The 17,504-nt window shown below is 46.3% G+C and overlaps 1 protein-coding gene across 5 annotated transcripts in view; it reads right to left on the bottom strand.

Annotated features, from left to right (window-relative positions):
- NR3C2 (nuclear receptor subfamily 3 group C member 2) overlaps positions 1 to 11,846 on the bottom strand; it is a 201,373-nt gene extending 189,527 nt beyond the window's left edge. For 2 of the 5 annotated variants that reach the window (XM_035547923.1, XM_050710352.1), the window contains exons 1-2: positions 11,587 to 11,846; positions 6,461 to 8,219 (exon numbers count right to left, since the gene is read on the bottom strand). In XM_035547923.1, the coding sequence (XP_035403816.1) occupies positions 6,461 to 8,217 (1,757 nt within the window). In that variant the 5' untranslated portion in view covers positions 8,218 to 8,219; positions 11,587 to 11,846. Of the gene's footprint in view, positions 1 to 6,460; positions 8,233 to 9,460; positions 9,533 to 10,199; positions 10,253 to 11,586 lie in introns of those variants that run through there. The other 3 variants (XM_035547929.1, XM_035547935.1, XM_035547917.1) reach the window with 3 other exon arrangements.
- Positions 11,847 to 17,504: the final 5,658 nt, after the last annotated feature.

The raw sequence follows: 17,504 nt of genomic DNA, 5'->3' as shown, positions 1-17,504 counted from the left end.
TTTCTGTCCCTTAAGTTTGTTCTCATGCCCGTGTCACACTGCGCCACTCACCGAGGTGCATTGACCCGCCAGTTTTTAGACCTTCAGAGTGAACTGGATCAGGAAACCAATCTGGCTCTCGCATATAACACACACACCATGCCCAAATCAACGGCAAAAACAGCGTCAGACCAGACTAGACTCCAGGGCATTGCCCAACAGTATGTTTCGTCACTGAAAACAATGTATTGGTCAACCGCAGATGACATCCAACAGCAATCTCTACTCAAGCCTAAGATCAGCAAAGCACCAATACGTACATAGAAATCTGATTCAACCCGGCAGAGCACTTGAGAGCACGTTTAAGTTCCATTAATGCTAAGTGCTTGTTGAATAAGGACAGGTTATTGAATCAGAACTTAACAATTTACTCCCTCTGCAGACAATATGAGTACTGCATGATTATTGATACCACTGCAACAATCTGTACGGATGCTCACCTGCATAACTGCGATGCAAATCCCATACAATAGAACAAGAACATTTCACTGTATGGTAATATTTCAGATATTAGTGTCTTCCAGTGCTCATTAAAAGCAATGGACCCATACTGTCAAAATACGGATAATCAAAATTTCTTCTTCTTGTTTATTTTAACATCTGTGCACAAAGATGATCCTACCTTCCCTCTTCCAGAGGGCAGTCAAGAGATCATATCACAGTGATATTCTGTATCACCAAAAGTGATGTAAAAGCTAGTTTATTTTGCTAATAGTCGGTAACTGTTTCCTATGACAAAACAATTTCTAACAGCCAAGTTTTGTAAAGTTCAGCAGTATCAACTGACCACATAAATGTTTCAGTAATATATAACATGATTTACGCCCCACCCCCCACACAACCAAACTGCAGGTAATGGCACAGGGACTGAGAACAGAGCTCTTATCCCCACAGATTTCAAAGATCTGCTCGTTCATGGAACAAGTTTTCCCGCAATGTGGACTTCTCTCTGCCATTAGGACAGAAGACAATTTATGTGTATAATTTAAGAGAAAAATAAAGCATCATTAGGAGTAACTTTAAAAGATACTTTATACAGATTTTGAACTCCTCACTAAGATGAGCAAATCAAAACAGAGCACCCTCAACAAAATAAGGATAAACAAAGCTGTAGGAAGTACAAGGCTGTTAAATGCATGCTGGTATGCTGAGGAGAACCTTTAGACCTTCTGGCTTGATTTATTAATGCAGGCTCATATTTTTTTAAGTGAGAAATAAAGACACATTTAGAGGTTCCTGTTATGTCAAGATTACACCCAGAACTGTTAAAAATTACATAAAATTGTACATTAAACTACAAAAAACAAGTATTATGTTCTAAATTTAAAACAAGAAAAGTACAGATTTAAGGTTATAGTGTACAAGATAAAAGAAACACTGTTAAAAAGGTTGCACAGGAAACTTATGGGAAGCTAAAGGGGAAAACAACCCTACCAAAGCATGGAGAATATTTTAACAGCTTGGTCTTTTTCCCATAAAGTCCATCAGCAAATAAACAGAGGTGAAGGCCAATCATAAATTCTAAAAATAATATTTACCAGACCTTTATCTCTCTGGCAGGTATCATTCTGATAAGTGACTATTCTAGATAATTTTTAACACAAAAGTTTATTTACAGAAAATACTTGCAATAGCCTGAAATCTGATTTTAAACCGAATCACCCATTCAAGCCAGTGAGGGTTACGCATAAATGAAGGCTATGTTGTTGTTGTTATCTTTTTTTTGAGCAGCAAATGTACCACCCAGCCCAGCCTGCAGGCTCTGGACCACACACCAAAGCCAAAAAAATGTCCTGATCCATGCGAATCGCTCAGGAACAGATAGGTGTAAGAAGTCCCTAAACACTGTCAACATTGATCAAAGATTGGACCGTAAACCCTAAGAAGTCAATGACAGTCTTTCAACTGATTTTAGCATATCTAAACTCTAGAATATCAATACATTATTTCACGATATCTCCTCGTCTGAATGATAACAATTAAAACCTAACAACTAATAAGTATAGTAAATTTATTATTTAGTAACAACACGGTGTAAGTGTGTGAATTATCCCACACTACATCACACCAGTGAACCTTTGCTGAAACAGTAACACCTCATGCCTCACCAGGATAAACAGGCTAGCAAACAGAAACAACTGTTTAGGAACCTGTATAACTTTGTATCTTAAATTCCTTTCAGACTACCCAGGCTCCAGTCAGTTCAATTACGTGCGTAGATTTCAACTTTAAGTTCAATTCTTTGACCTGTCTACCAGCTAAGACATGTAGTTAAATGCCACCTTGGAAGAATAGGTTTGGGGGCATTTTTGTTTAGCTTCTAAATCAAAATCAGAAAGATTTACTATTATTACTAAAAACACTAATAGGAAAAAATAAAGAAAACAAAACAAAGTATGTGCCAGATCAGCAAATGGTACAACATTCCCTACAGCCATTGGGGAAAAGGACTTAAAAAGAAAAAAAAAAAAGCAACGTGAAAGTTTGGAAAGGTATTGAGCACAGCTGTTGCTGAATCATGAGAAAATAAAAAAGCATGTGATTCCCTTTCATCTGTTACCTGTCTCAGCAAGCAATACCTTGCATCTGCAGTGGCCCCCACATCGCCATCACACATGGGAATAGGGAAAAAGTCTTCCCAGACCTCCCCAGCATGCAGATGCACCCATCTCCAGAGGTCCTCCCCTCCTTGGCAGGGACCCTACTCCTGTTCCTGGCCTGGGAAGAAAGCAGATTTGGGGAAGATGCATGGCAAGGCTGTGCAAGGAAACGTTAACAGGTAATGGCACCAAAGAGTCTGATTTCTAGCCAAATTTCAAAACTATCCAATTGCAACTGCCACGAAGACTCCACAGTAAGCACATCAGCCCTTGGTTTGCACTACAACTGCTGCAAAAAGTGAGTATGTACTTGTACATACAAGAGTTAATATGGAAATTAGAGGGAAAAGGCACATTTGCAGAAAAAGCTTTAGGTAAGAACTAACGCAGCAGAAAGGTCATCCTCCTCAATTTATACTGTTGTTTCAAGCAACCATGACATTTTCCTGGGCCATTTTGAAAATTACATAATTGGCATGATCATGAGTCTCAGGCTCATACCCTGATTCAGATGAGCAATCACCTTGAAGCAAAATCTTACTTGGATTCTTAGTGCAGATTTTCGTCAATGACATCACATGGTCTCACATACCTTATTTCTCAAGCCCACTTTGCTATTATTTGTTTTATAAACCACTGTTTCTTAGAAATGTCATTCATTGGGGTTGGGGCGGGGGGATCTACATACACAGACACACAGGTATGATTCACCCTCTATTAAAAATAAAACATGTTCAGTCTTTCAAAGACAAAGATATGTTCTGCACACATATTAGCATAGGAAACATGTCAAAAGAAATAGGGGAATGTGGGCTTTTTTTTGCTTAAGAAGCTCTCCTTCCCCAAACATTGCAAATTGCAATGTTATAAACAAAGTTACCACCATCCACCTTAAAAATAACCATAATTGCCCACATCAAATAAAAGTAACTAAAAGGAGAAAAAAAATAATGTTCCATTTCACAGTGGGTATTTGTTCAATAAGGTAACAAGACATTTTAAATGCCTAAACTATGTTTATTAGACAACTATCAGCAAATATAATTGACTCTAGAAAGCACCAATTTAATAACAGGTGATATTCTAATAGGAAAAGAGAATTATTTCTAGTAACGTTCTAAATATCCATTTTGAAAAACCTTCTTCACTCCTGGTCACCCAGGCCCTTCAACCATGTAAGCTGCAAGGCAGAAGTGTATCAAAAAGCGTACAATATTGAGGTTCAGATAATAATGCTGTCAAAATGAAATATATTCAATGTGGATCATCTATTGGCTTTAGAGAACCACGTAGACTATTTTTTCCCCCTTCATCTTAGCGTTTGCTTATGGCAATTTATATTGTAGGAAAAGCATAGCTGGTGGGGGGAAAAAAAAGAAGACAAAGTGACTTTACTGTCATCCCAATACCCTGTTGACATGGGACAGCTGAAATACATGCTGTAAACTATATATGTTTTATTACAGCACTTTGGAGGATGAACAAACTTGAACATGATTTCCTTGGCTTTAGCTGGAACGTGGCACAGGAATAAGTAGAAAGGTGAAGATGAATTTGAGGCTCATTAGGAAGAGTGAGCTTTTACAAGCCTCTGTGATTTGTCAGTAGACAAATATCTGAACGGGCACCTACACATTCAAATCTGTACTGCTAAGATGACCTCTACGTTAATTTATTTTGAAACATGAAAGGGTTTCGCACAGGTCCCCTGCTGCACCTGTTAGCAGAAAGCCATTGCCAAGCAGATTAACAGTAACATTTAATAAAATAATGGGGCTGAGTTAGAGATTTGAAATGATGACACATGTCCTAATCTGAAACACAGATCAGGATGTCTGACGTGTTGCAACCTTGCAGATCACCACTACCTAAACAGAATTCCACACATGCAGTAATCGCTCTGAGCGCTAAAAATTTCAGGACTATAATCATGAAAAGCAACAACTACACTCAGCTGCATATCTTACTAAGGTATCAGCTTAGAAAACAAAGGTAGGAAAGTACAGTCACATCAAGCCTGATGACAGATTATCCATTTACTGGTCCAGAGGCAAACTAGATGAGAAGAGCTACTATGGAGTTATGTCAGATCAGAAGGTACTCCTTCAAAAGCCTTATGAGAAACTGTCATTAAAAACATAATTATTGATGACCTTGCTCCTACCAGTACTTCCCTGTTTACCGTGCAGCGACTGACATCCTGCAGCAGATGACAACCTTGACTCAACCTGAGCAGCACTCACTCATACGAGAGCTCTCACGGGTGGCAGGAGCTAGTTGCCCAAGTGACAGCGCTCATCCACAATGGCAATTAAACACTGGGCCTTTGTTTTCAGACAACCCATCAGTCTTCTGCTGAACTTTTCCCGCTATATAAATAATGCAATTTATGAAAATTTCATCAGGCAAAATAACTAGAAAACAATAACTTCATCTTCCTTCATCCAGAAAGTACATTTGATCCAAGCACAGGTGATAACAAATATACAGCTATGTGCAAAGTTCAGCACGAAGGTGGGATACAACCCTTTCAATTTAAGAAAGGCGTATTAAAAAGTATATTCTCTACAGATGATATTTGAAATAGACAGAGAAAAAGTAAAGTACGGCTTGCAAATTGGTAAGCAGATTGCAGAGAAACTGGACAGGTCTGAGAATAAAATGTAAATATTTAAAATATTTTTTTCCTCCTGTGAACTCTAGGTCAATAGATTGTCTTCCCTCCCCCACAGCACCATTACTTTAGGTATTATGTTTTTCATTGTAACACTATTTTTTCCAGAAATACTTAAAATCGTACAAAAATAGAAAAAGCTACACATCCTCTTCACCCCAATCCAAGAATAAGGTAGAAGCTGTGTATCTTTCAAAGAGAAAAAAAATAAAAAAGACCTAGAAAGGTAAATGCAAATTCTGTTACCAGCTATTTCACTGAGCTTTAGCACAAACCTTGGGTCAGCCAGTTTGACACATGAAGAGGCTATGTAGCTACTGTAACTCAGTCATGTTGCCAGATGCATTTAATAATTTGTAAAATTGACTGTGAAATTAAATAGCTTATGTAACTAAGTGTCCTTTATAAAATACATGAACACCTGTTTGTTGGAGAAGTATATGCTTCCACGAATCAGCCAAGAGATACAAAATCAAAGGACACTTGCATATTTCTTTCACCAAAAGTGAGGAGATCAGTTCATCCATTTATCCCTTTCAAATGCGCCAAGTTTTAACAGCCCTCCTCCTTCTGGAGGCATTTTTCTATATATACAAACCAAATGTTCCTACAGTTACAATACAGAAATAATACGTTGCCACAGGCTTGTAAGGTTTAGTTTTTAAACTTAACCACTTGAAGCCTGGCGCAAACTTACAACCATGCATCCTTGAAAAAATGGATTCCTGACATTACCATCTCATACTCATCTCAACATTTCATCTGAGGTACAACACATTTGAGCACCAGCTAAGAAAGAATACCCTTTATGGGACACATGAGAGCAATTTTGCTAAGCTCTCATTATGGGAAAAGCAACATTTGTAGTAGTAAGAGCTCATAAACATACTAAAGCTACACTTTCAAACCTAATAACAATAGAATATAATATGTTCTTTTTAAATATTAAAGCGATCACTTTGTTTTTATTAAAGCCATAGTAAAATATGGCAAGCAACCAGCCAATCTAACAATAGGAATTGAAATGCAAACACAGAATTACACATCAGCCTGAGAAATACCACCCCAGCCCCCATTTTAATTCACATCTTGTTTAATTAACACGGAAACGTGTTAAAAAAAAAAAAGCAATAACTTGCTTGCTCACCTGGACACGTTTTCTGGAATGTACTCTAGAACTGGGTAGCCATCACTTCTTCTGGATGCCAGCTCCGAATGCGATTTCCAGGTCTCCACTAGCGTGCTGACGGGAGGAAACGAGCTCAAGTGCGGAAACGTCTGCTCTCTTGCAACCGGCCGCGACAAAGATATCGTGCCCTGGGCACCGATCCTGTAGTGAAAGGATTGTCCACCTGAATTTACACCAACAATGGCAGAGGATGGTATACTGTTGTCTTGGTAATAGCTGCCATCGTCAGGCTCCTGCTTAATCCCCACAGGGAGGCCTGGATTTGGAAAACCGCTACCTTCACAATTTCCATCAAATGAAGAAACAGGTGGTCCTAAAATCCCAGAAAGAGAGTAGTAGTCTTTGTCATCCATAAAAGAAAAGTATGAGCCATCTGTAAATGGAAAAGGATTTACTGTTTGATTCCCTTTAAAAGAGGCACCGGAACAAGGATGTTTAGTGGACTCTTGCTTCACTGGTACTGAAAAAGGGGAATCAGGATTTATTTTACTGTTTTCTCCAATGCACGCGCTACCAAACGAACCATCTGGCTCGGGTTTTATGAACTGAACGAGGTTCATCTGGCTGTTGTTTGAGATGGCATTCTCCATTTCCTCCATTTTGGGAAATGGGATTTCTTGAGCACCCTTGTCTTTTGTTTCTGGACTGGGAACAGTCTCTTGGCTTCTGCTAGGTCCAGCCGGCGTGCTGGAAGTGGGGAATCCTAGAGAGCTGTTGATGGGGCTACAGATCGAAGATCCCACAGTGCTAACCGCTGGGCTGGAACGAGTGGACCTGTTGGCATTGGAAGGGCTGGCAATAGAGCTTCTTGAGTTCACGTTTGCAGGGCTGGACACAGAAGACCGCATAGTGATATTGTTAGGACTTGAGACGGGAGATTTCACGCTGCAATGACTGGGAGGACTAGAAATTGGTGATTTCATGCTACTTATAGGGCTAGAAAGTGGAGACCCTACATTGCTAACATGTGCAGGACTGTGCAACATCGACCCCCGGTTTTCAACATTAGGCGAGCGTGACAAAGGAGTTCCCTGGCCGATGGGGCTGTGCACAGCAAAGTTCCCAAAGTTAGCAGTAGTTGAGGACACAGAGTTAACGCCAGCAGGACTACACACTGAGGAAGTCATGTTCTGAGGACTGCAGCCCGAAGGGCTTTTCTCTTGACACACGATCGGGCTTTTGACAATAGCGTGCATGGCACTACCGTTCATAGCGCTTCCCGAGTCCGACATCAAGGACCTCAAGGGCCTGCCGGCGCCATGGAGGGGAGAGGAGCAGTGGCCGTTCTCCTTGTAGAGCTTCACCAGCTGCTCCACATTCTGGTAGATCTTTCCTGGGCTGCCTTGGTTCTGCTGGTCGTAGGGGTAGTCAGCATCTCGTATTGAATCCATATACAAACCCATAGATTCGGCCACTGTTGCCGACAGTTCCTTCGACTCTGTTTCAGTTTTGATGTCAGAGGGCAGAACACCAGGCTGACGGCCGTCTTGCTGCAGGCAAGAGAGGAGCTCGGGTTTTTCTTTGTTGTTTCCTGGAGTGCTGCTGTTTGCAAAAGCGCCAGCAGCACAGCTTACATTTACAATCTCCATATAGTTACTGTCACCAGCCTGTTCTCCAGCACCTAGAGAAGAATACTCCACAGACTGAGAAACTTGACCCCACCGTCTCTCCATCTCTAAGCCTTCTGGGTAGCTGTGGTATCCTTTTGTCTCCATAACTAGACAAGACATACACAAAAAAGTAAAATTAATAAGTGACAGGACAGTGCAATTTCCTAAGGAAATTTCCTAATTTCCTAAGGAAACAAGGCGTATCCGCTTACTCTGTCTATCCCCGTCCGTCTGCTTGCCAGTCCCGCTTCCCGCCCCATCAATCACTTCTCAAACCATTTGTCCAGTTTCAATCAAACCAAGGGAGAAGGTGTCACAGATACAACAGTCCTATGGGTTCAGAGAGAAAATGAGCCAACAGACTGCAACAACCCCAATTCCTGCCCTCACCTTGCCCTGAAAGGCACAGCTGGGCAGCACCAGCACAACCCTGCGGCCGGTGCCAGCAGCACCACCAAAGACCTCACACTGTCATGTTGTAGGGATGCCAAAACAGGAGAGGCTGGTGAGCTACAAGGGTTTCTCTTTATCCTCCAGTGCTAGAAATGATGCTTTGAAAGAAAGCAGCAGTTCTGCGGGGCTGGGCACAGACCTGCCCTTACACAGCCACGCAAGCTTGTTGCACGGCCACCAGAGGGGACGCAGAAGGATGGGCTGAGCGGGGAGAAAAGCATCACAAAAGTTTCTTCCACAGAAGGAAGGGGATGCAGGACTAATAAACGGGTCCGTAATTCCACCAACCTCCATGGCAGACAGCAAGAGGAATACGTAAAGGAAGGTAAACCTTCTTATAAAAAAGGCCCTAAAAAAGCTTCCCACCCACCACGCCACTCTCCCTAGGCAGGGAGCAAGATGCGTGCCCATTTTCTGAGTGATCACGCGTTACTCTGAAAATATTCTCCATTATTCTGAAAATTGTGTACAGGTAACAGCAACTTTTCTTTTTTTTTCTTGAAAGGAATTAGTTCATCATCATATTGTTAAAACTGCAGAAACTTAACTGCCGTTATTTGTGATACCAACATTATGCAAAGATTTTTCCCCTTTCAAGAAGTATTAATTTTCTAATTTTAACAGCATTTCATCGCCTTAACACTACTTATAAAGAATTTTTAAGTAAAACCGCAAAAAAAAGAAAAACAACAAAAATAAAACAAAAAACCCTTAAAGAGAAAGACTGGAATAGTTCTTTGCCCTTACTTAGGGCTACGTCCCTATACCTACGTTCCTCTCAGGGGCAAGTTTTATTACAAGATGATCGTGTGTACCGAATCACATCCCTCTAGCCTAAAATTTTCAGCCAGAAGTGCCTGCTTTCACAGAAAGTCACTCCCGGATAATCACTTACCCCCGATTTAAGTGCTGAGCAAGCCTAATTCCTCGAGAAATCAACTGCAGCTGCGGGTGACCAGCATTTCTGAAAACCGGGGGACTCGGTTATAAGGCTTAAGGGGAGGGTGCAAGTGAGTTTTAACCCTGACAGCCCCGGCAGCAGCTCGGTGCACGGGGTAGCTCCGGGGACAGGCCCAAGGCGACCCCGGTGCATGAGCTCGGCAGCGCCCGGCGGGCGATCCCTCACGCAGCAGCAGCAAAGCTCAAACTTGACGCGGAGCCGAGCGGCAGGCACGCTTCGAAACTTTACCAGACCGAGATCTGGGTCACCCGCGGGAGGGAATTAAAAAGAAATCGCCCGGTCCCGTGCTGACGGAGCGAGCGGCGCCGCTCGGCCAGCGCATCCCGGAGCACCGGGAACCGGCCGGGAGAGCCTCGCGGGGCTCGGCTGGGCTCCGCACCCCGGCGATACGCGGGCGCAGCACGGCGGCTGCCGGGCACCGCTCGCCCCATCCCCGGGCTGTCCCAGCGGGGGGCTCCGCTGTGCTTCCCCCAGCCCCGAGCACGGCCCCACTGCCCCCGGCACCCCCCGAGGGCGGCCATTTGCGCTCCTACCCCGCCGGGAAGCCCGGCGGCCAGGACGCCACCAAAACCCAAACCCCCCAAAACCTCCCCGCCGGGGCTGCTCCCCTCACAGCCCGCGGCCGCGCTGCCCCGGGGGTCCCGCGGCCGGCCGAGCCCCCCGGGTTCGGTACCTGTTGCGGCGGGGCGCCTCCTCCTGCCAGGAGGGAGCGAGGACGGAGCGGGGCGGGGCGGCTCCCCCGGCCCCGGTGCCTGCCCCGGTGCCGGTGCCGGTGCCTGCCCCGGCCCCTGCCGCTGCCCGGCCGGCCGAGGCGCGGCGCGCCGCCCGGTGACACGGCGCGGCAGCCGGGAGGGGACGGCCCCAGGTGCCAAGTCCTTTAAAAACATGTCACATGCCCAGATAAATTCAAGTTGACGTCCCGCCCGCCGCGCGCCCCCATTGGCCGCCCACCGCGCCGCGGGGGCCAGCCCGCCTCCCCATTGGCCGGCCGGCGCCGTCACTCAGCCGCCGGGCGACATGACTGATACAAAGTTGCTGCGACACAGGCGGCGCGGCGCGGCTCCTTAAAGCCGCAGGGGCCGCCGCGGCCGCCGCCGGAGCCGTCCCCCCGCGCGGAGCCGCGCCCCCGAGGGGCGCCGCGGGGCGGGGGCGCGGGGCGGCTCCCCGCGGGCAGGTGGAGGTGCGCGGGGCGCGGCTGCCCCCGCCCGGTTCCCGCAGGGCCGGGCATCGCCTCTGCACCGGCCCTGGATTTCCGCGTTTGTCGGCAGCGCATGAATATGCATGCAGAGCCGGTGCGGGGATGGGTTAAAAGGGAGGAAAAAAAAAAAAAAGGGAAAAAGGGGAAAAAAAAAAAAAAAAAAGCGCCGAGGTTCAAGGACTCGTCCTCTGCACGCCGCCGGGCTCGTCCCGCCACGCTCCGCCGGCGAGGGGCTGCCGGCACCGGCACGGCGTCCCGCGGGCTGCGTGCCCCCTTCCCGGGGAGAAGCGGGGAAAACAGAGAAAAAAAAAAAAAAAACGAAAAAAGAAACCAAAAACCCCAACGAGCGCCCAGCAAACTTTGAGCCCGCGGTCCCAACTCGCTCCGCAAGCCCTCGCCCCCCGCCCCCGCAGCGCCCCACGCCCCCCGAGGAGGGCTCCGCACCCCCGCGTCCCGCCCGGAGCCGGCGGCGGGGGCCGCGCATTGCCGCGGGGCTGCGCGCACCTCGGCCCCGGCTCGCATCCCCCGCGCATCCCCTGAGAGCAGCGAGGAACTCCGCTCGCACTCGGTAGCGGCGGCGAAGGCGCGACCACGGCCGGGCTCGGGGCTCACGTGCCTCGCCCATCTCCGCGCCGTGCCCCGAAATCGGGCACCGGCCGAGGAGGACGAGAAGGAGGCGGTGAGACCCGCGGGGCTGCCTCCGCGCTTCCCCCGGCGAGCAATGGCCGTGCCCTTCCTGCGAAGTTTTCCCCGCCGGGGACGGGACCGGCCGTGACCTGGATCCGCCGGCTCGGGTGGCAGCCGCCCGGCCGGCCCCCGGCGCCCCGCTCCGCGCCCCCCGCAGGGTCCGCGCCGCACTCACCTCCTCTACGACATGGTGGCGCGGCGGGAGGAGGCACGGCCCCCGGCTACTGCCAGCGAACCATCCGGCAGCGAGCCTGCACCGGCACCGGGGAGAGAAAAAAAAAAAAAGGGGGGGGGGGGGGAAAGAGGGAGGGGGGAGGAAAAAAAAAAGTGTGCGGAGGAAATGGTGGGAGCGGGGCTGCGGCAGGCGGCGGGGTGCCCTCGGAGCGGCTCGGCGCGGCCGGGCGGACAGCTCCCACCATGGACGCCTAGGTGGGTGGGTGTTCCCGCGGGTCACACCCTCGCCCGCCGGCGGAGGGGAGCGGGGGGTGGATCCAGGAGCAGGGAAGGGGGGCGGGGGGTTCGAGGAAAGGAGAAAAAAAAAAAAAGTGGTGGGGGGGGACGGGGGAGGGAGAGAGACACCCTCAAAGAAAAAAATAAAAAAGCCACGGGAGGGGAAAAAAAAAAAAAAGCCAAACTTATGTCATTCCAGGTAAAACTCCCATCTGCGCCACCAAGGAAGAGGAGGGAGGAGAGTGGCGAGGGTGTAAACTTTTTCCTCCCCCCCCCTCCCCGGTGCTGCCCGGCCCCTCGCAGCGCCCGGCGGCCGCGCCGCCCCCTCCCGCGCCGCCCGGCCGGCCCGGCGGCACTCGGCGGCTCCCGGCGGCTCCCGGCGGCTCCCGGCGGAGCGGCGCCGCGGGGTTTCTCACGCACGGAGCCCGCCGCCGCCGCGGTTCCTGGTTCGCGGAGCCGCCGGAGGAAGGGAAGGAGGGCGGGCGGCGGGGGAGGAGGAGTGTCTCCCCGCGCCCTTCCCCCGGCCGAGCGGCTCTCCCGGCCCCGGAGGCGGCGGCGGCGGCGGAGGAGCCCCCCCACCCCCACCCCCCCCCACCCCCCGCCGCGCTCGGTTCCCCCCCTCCGCCGGGCTGCCGGCAAACGCGGGGACCCCCCTTTCCTTGTCCCCCCCCTAGCGGCGTGCCCTCGGGGTCAGCCCGGGCAGCACCGAATCCGTCCCGATTTCGTAAAAGAATGCGAAAAATGTGCACGTAGAAAAACGTTTCCCCGTTAATTAAAAAAATAAAAATAAATAAAAAGCGCTAACATCGATACGGGTTCTTAAATTAATATTTCGCTTGTGGCTACGATGTCTGAATGCCGATTATTTTGAAGTTCGGGGCTTTAAATGTCTCTTCGTTGAAGCATCTTTAAAAAAAATGAAGCGTCGGAGGGAGGGCAAGTTGGCCGTGTTTTAATACCCTCGGTGAAGTGTTTAAACATGCAAAAGGACCGCTCGCGGAGAGGGATCTCTACCTGTGCCAAAGCCTCGGTAGCATCGGGGCCTTAAAAAAGGCGATTATTTTTTCAGCTGTTGTTTGCATCCGTCAAAGTTTGCGGGTAACTTGATAAATGTTAAACAGGGAAGCATAAAGTGCTGCTAAGGCCAGACTTCGAGATAACGGCGCATTCAGTAGCTTAATTTCACAATTAGTTTGCTATATTATTGGAAGCAAATCATATTTCACTGTGCCTACACTAGCGCTCTATTTTTAGCCAGAATGTAGCTAAAAAGGAGGAACCTACCGAGACGTATTATAACACAGAATGCGAACAATTCTCTTCTCTCTCCTTTTACTCCTTTTGTGTCATACAGCTGCTTTGGAACACAGATCATTTATTAATCCGGCAGAGCTGCCTCTGGTGGTGTGGAAGCTGCAGTCCCAGGGCAGAGGAAAGTTCCCCACAACTCCACGCAAAGCAAATCCCAGGGGTGCCAAAAGCACCCGAGCACCTCGGCTGCTCTGAGAGCTGCCATGCTGAGCACAATTACCTTATGGCAATTTATAGGAGCGGGGTGTTTGGCTGATGGGTTGCGCTTCTTTTGTCTTACTCTTCCTGCTATTCTTGTGTGCTTGATTTATTTATTTTTCTTTTTTTTTCAGGGCAAAGGTGTAAATGAAAAAGGCATCTGAAATGCTTGGAGGCAGTCTCAGCCTTAGCGTGGCATGATTATTATTATTGCTGATGAGCAGAAAGGAGGGAGAAAATAAAGTTTAGGGAATATATCCAATATACCAAATGTTTGATTTTTTTTTTCCCATTGTGTTACACCCAGAGATGGCTGCTGGAAGGATAAAGCACCCTTCCCAGCACATGCAAGATGCTCACAGATTTTCCACAAATTCAGTAGAAACCTCATTTGTTTTCTGCTTGTGGTTCACAGGAGCACTTAGCTTTTTAGTGGTTGACACTAGATCTATTTTTAGCAGCATTTTAACAGCTGTCACTAACAACTAAGATCTCATCTTGAACGGGGAAGGGAGATTATCTGTTTTATTTAAAAAATCAAACTACATAATTGTCAGATTATAAAATGCAATTTGGATCTCTATCTGACAAAAGAAAAAGGCTATCTTTTCTCATTGTGCCTATTCCATAATAAAAAAAAAAAAAAGAAAAAAAAAGGACCTACAGTGGGCTCAATAAAATAACACATGGAATCTGTGAGGTTTGGAAATAATGCTGTTTAAGCACATACAAATGTGTGTGTATGTATATATATATATATATCGCGTTTCGAATTCTGCTCAAAGTGATCCCCTTGCTGCCTTCTGCAGCTGTGTCGTGATGGGGAAAATGCAAAGAGTTTCAGTCGTGGTTTTCCAAGTAGGTCAAGAGGAACAGCGTGGACACCTCCGACGAGCAATTCTCTTCCCTTGCCTTGTATTTTAGACGAGGTTAACTCATGTCAGACACGTGGCACTGAAAGGAGCAGACAGACAAGTGTAAGCCACTCTGTAGCAGATGTCATCTCTGCTCCTAAAGATAGTGGCAAATTTGCTGTGGATAATGCATTACTAAACAAGATAAGGCTGGAGCTCGGCGAGTGTCAAATCTTACCTCCTCCCAAGCTCGGGAAAGCGAGCGAATTTGTATCAGGGGCTGCAGGAGCAGCGGTGCGTTGTAAAAGCAGCCTACTGTACTGTCTCGCTTAGAGGTCATGTGCCCTATTTTGAGAACTGAACCAAAGCGGATGAAGTTTTGAGTCGCTTCCAACTAAGGCAGCTGGGCATTTCCCACTGCACTCCAGCTCCAGCCTCGGAAAGCAGGCGACCACATGGGCAAATATCTAAGTCCTTTAACTGATGTTATGCACTGGATATTTACGTTTTATGCTATTTGCCTTGCGTGCTTTTGATTACTATAGCTGACTGGGAGGTAACATTTTGGGAAGACCGCTGCTAACCTGGGGAAATGGTGGGCATGACAGGGCAGGGGTTACTTTCCCTGTTCAAAAGGTGCGAGTTTTCCGAGAGAGGAGCCTACAGCCTCCCCTAACCCTCCAGTTAATGGCATCCCATCTTCCTGAGCAAAAGTCTTGAGAACGTTTCACAAGCCCTGGGAAAATGTAAGTAAATGTGTTTTCTGTATGGCATGCTCATGTTTTCCCAGACATCAATATTTTATCTGTTTGGACTAATTTTGAACAATTTTATTTTCTAATTATAGTTAAGTCTTTTAGCTGAGCAACAGAACATTTTCCCTTTTAACCTGGATTCTTTCTTTTCTTTCCTTTCCTTTCCTTTTTTTTTTCTCTCTCTTTTTTTCCTCTCTCTCTCTCTTTTTTTTTTTTTTTTAATTTTTAATGCTTCTTAATGGCCCATGTTATAACCATGGTTGAACCACATCTAAGTATAGTACAATTGCATTTCTAATGCATATTGGCTTTAGCAACCACTTGCTTATGTAAAGGGCCAAGACATGCACTTGAAAGCACAGATTTCCAATACGTTTAAAATCACAGTTTTTATTGATGATCAGCACTGATAGTTTCATCTGGTTCAAAATGAAAATGTCTCACAAGGAATTATATGTCTTGAATCATGGGTCCCGTTGACAATGGTAGGGTAAATGAAGCACAGGTAATAACACGCAGGCAGGAATTTATATTTTTTGTAGCTTTAACATTGCTGTATCTATTTATGTTGTTTATATTCATCTTCTAGCTTGTTTACTACCTGCACTATTGTTCAAAACTACAACCTGTAAAAAGCAGCACACTAGAAACATTGTCACTGCCATAGAACTCAGACTTACCTCGATATTAATGAATTCCAACAATAAAAGGTAGTGGCAGCTAATTGTATCTTAATATTTATCTACTACCTACTGGCATTTGTACAGTATCAAATGGTAACTCATACCGTAATCTGATTAAAATTTTGTAGTAACCATAATAGTACTGCACCTATGCCAAAAATCCAGACATTGTGTTTAACAGCAGTAAAAATAAGAGAGCAAAGAACACCCTCCAGCACTTAATAAACATATCAAATGCAAATTGGAGGAAATTATTTAATCACTCTATAGGCTAGTTAATTTTGATGATTATTCACAGTTCTTGTAGAAATACTTACCGAGGAACAAGTTAGTACCAAAATTGTCATGACATCAAGGTCGTAAGTAGAATTTGAAACTCGCTGTATAGAGGAAATTACCTTCTTGATTAAATGAAGGTGCAGCTTTGAATTTCTGATAGCAAAAGGAAAATCCTTCTGCAATTTTCCAGATTCTTCCATAATCCTGAAATTACCTGCTCTCAGATATTGTGCAGTGAAGGACGGTTTGGTATTTATCTGCATGATCATGTTCACTTTGAGAATTAAAAGACATCTGTTTTCTAAATTCTTAAAAACCTTTATTTCCTGCCTGGAAAAGAGAGATTTCTGGTGGGCTCTCCATGACACGTACAGTGAAGAGCCTGAAGAGAGTGATGCAATGAAGCTGTGTTCTAAGAAAGTATCCTAACTCTGAAGACGAAGGTCATACCAGGATTTGTCTGGCCTAGACTAAGTGTCTGGTAACCCAAAGTAATGCATTGCAAAATTTTCCCACTGTGCCCTCTGATACTTGTCCCACAAGCCAGGACAGGGTTTCAGTATGACAGAAATTTTGCCTCGTTTGATGGGTTGGTCTCTGATAGTCCCAGACACATGCAAATAAACCAAGTGATTCACCTGCCCATGAGAGCAGGTATCCTTACCAACCCAGTTGCATGGCTATGGTTTATTCTCTTTTGTGCAAGTGCGATGGTCACCAGAGTGGTTTCAAAAAATGATGCTGTTGGTGTGTCCGTGCTTGTACAATCCTGGCTCCTGCAGCACCCAGTCACCGTGCAAATGTATTTCTTTCGAGTTTGGGAGAGAAGGGAAGCATTGTTCCCATTTCATAGGCAGGGAGTGGAGAAACAAAGGATTTATCTGAGGTCACCTCAGGAGGCAATGACAAAGCCTGGTGCTTCCCAAATCCCAGCTCCCTGCTTTTCATCACAGGACCAGATTTCCTTTTCAGCCATTGCCTTCCCATCCTTGCTGCATGAGCACTAATGACGTATGGTTAAAACACATTTGGTTGTTGTCTGGGGAAGGCAAACACACCGTGGTCTGTTTGAATGCATTCATTATCGAAATGAATTTAGAAAACCCACATTGTCAGGGCTTTTTGCTGTATGGATTAGCAGCAGCCCCTGAAGATTGACATTACCTTGCCTGCTCGAGCCTTGTCAGAAGAGGCACATTCCACAAATGTGCAAGAATTTCTGGCATGAATTCTTGTACATGCACATTTACATTTTGGCTTCTGCGCATGCTGTTCTTGCTCTTGCCACTTTGAACTCTGCTTTTCATGAGTAATTCCAACAACAAAATTCAGTCCCTCATATATACATTGAAAGCAAACACAAAAGAGGCAGGAAGGGGGCCAAATTGAAGCAATTTAAAATGTTTTTATTTATTTATTTATTTTGCATTACGTATGCAGCTCTGGCTAGACAGTTGCAAAGCAGAAATTATGTATCCCTCTCCAGACTTCTAAAGGAAGATCAGCCAGGACTCAAAGGAAATCTTGTTTATTTAGGAGTCGAAGTTGGTCCAGGGCAGGAAT

Source organism: Cygnus atratus, chromosome 4 (assembly GCF_013377495.2).
Source record: "Cygnus atratus isolate AKBS03 ecotype Queensland, Australia chromosome 4, CAtr_DNAZoo_HiC_assembly, whole genome shotgun sequence".
Taxonomy (NCBI): Eukaryota; Metazoa; Chordata; class Aves; order Anseriformes; family Anatidae; genus Cygnus; species Cygnus atratus.
The sequence above is the reverse complement of the archived record's forward strand: the minus strand, read 5'-3'. Positions and strand labels throughout refer to the sequence as shown.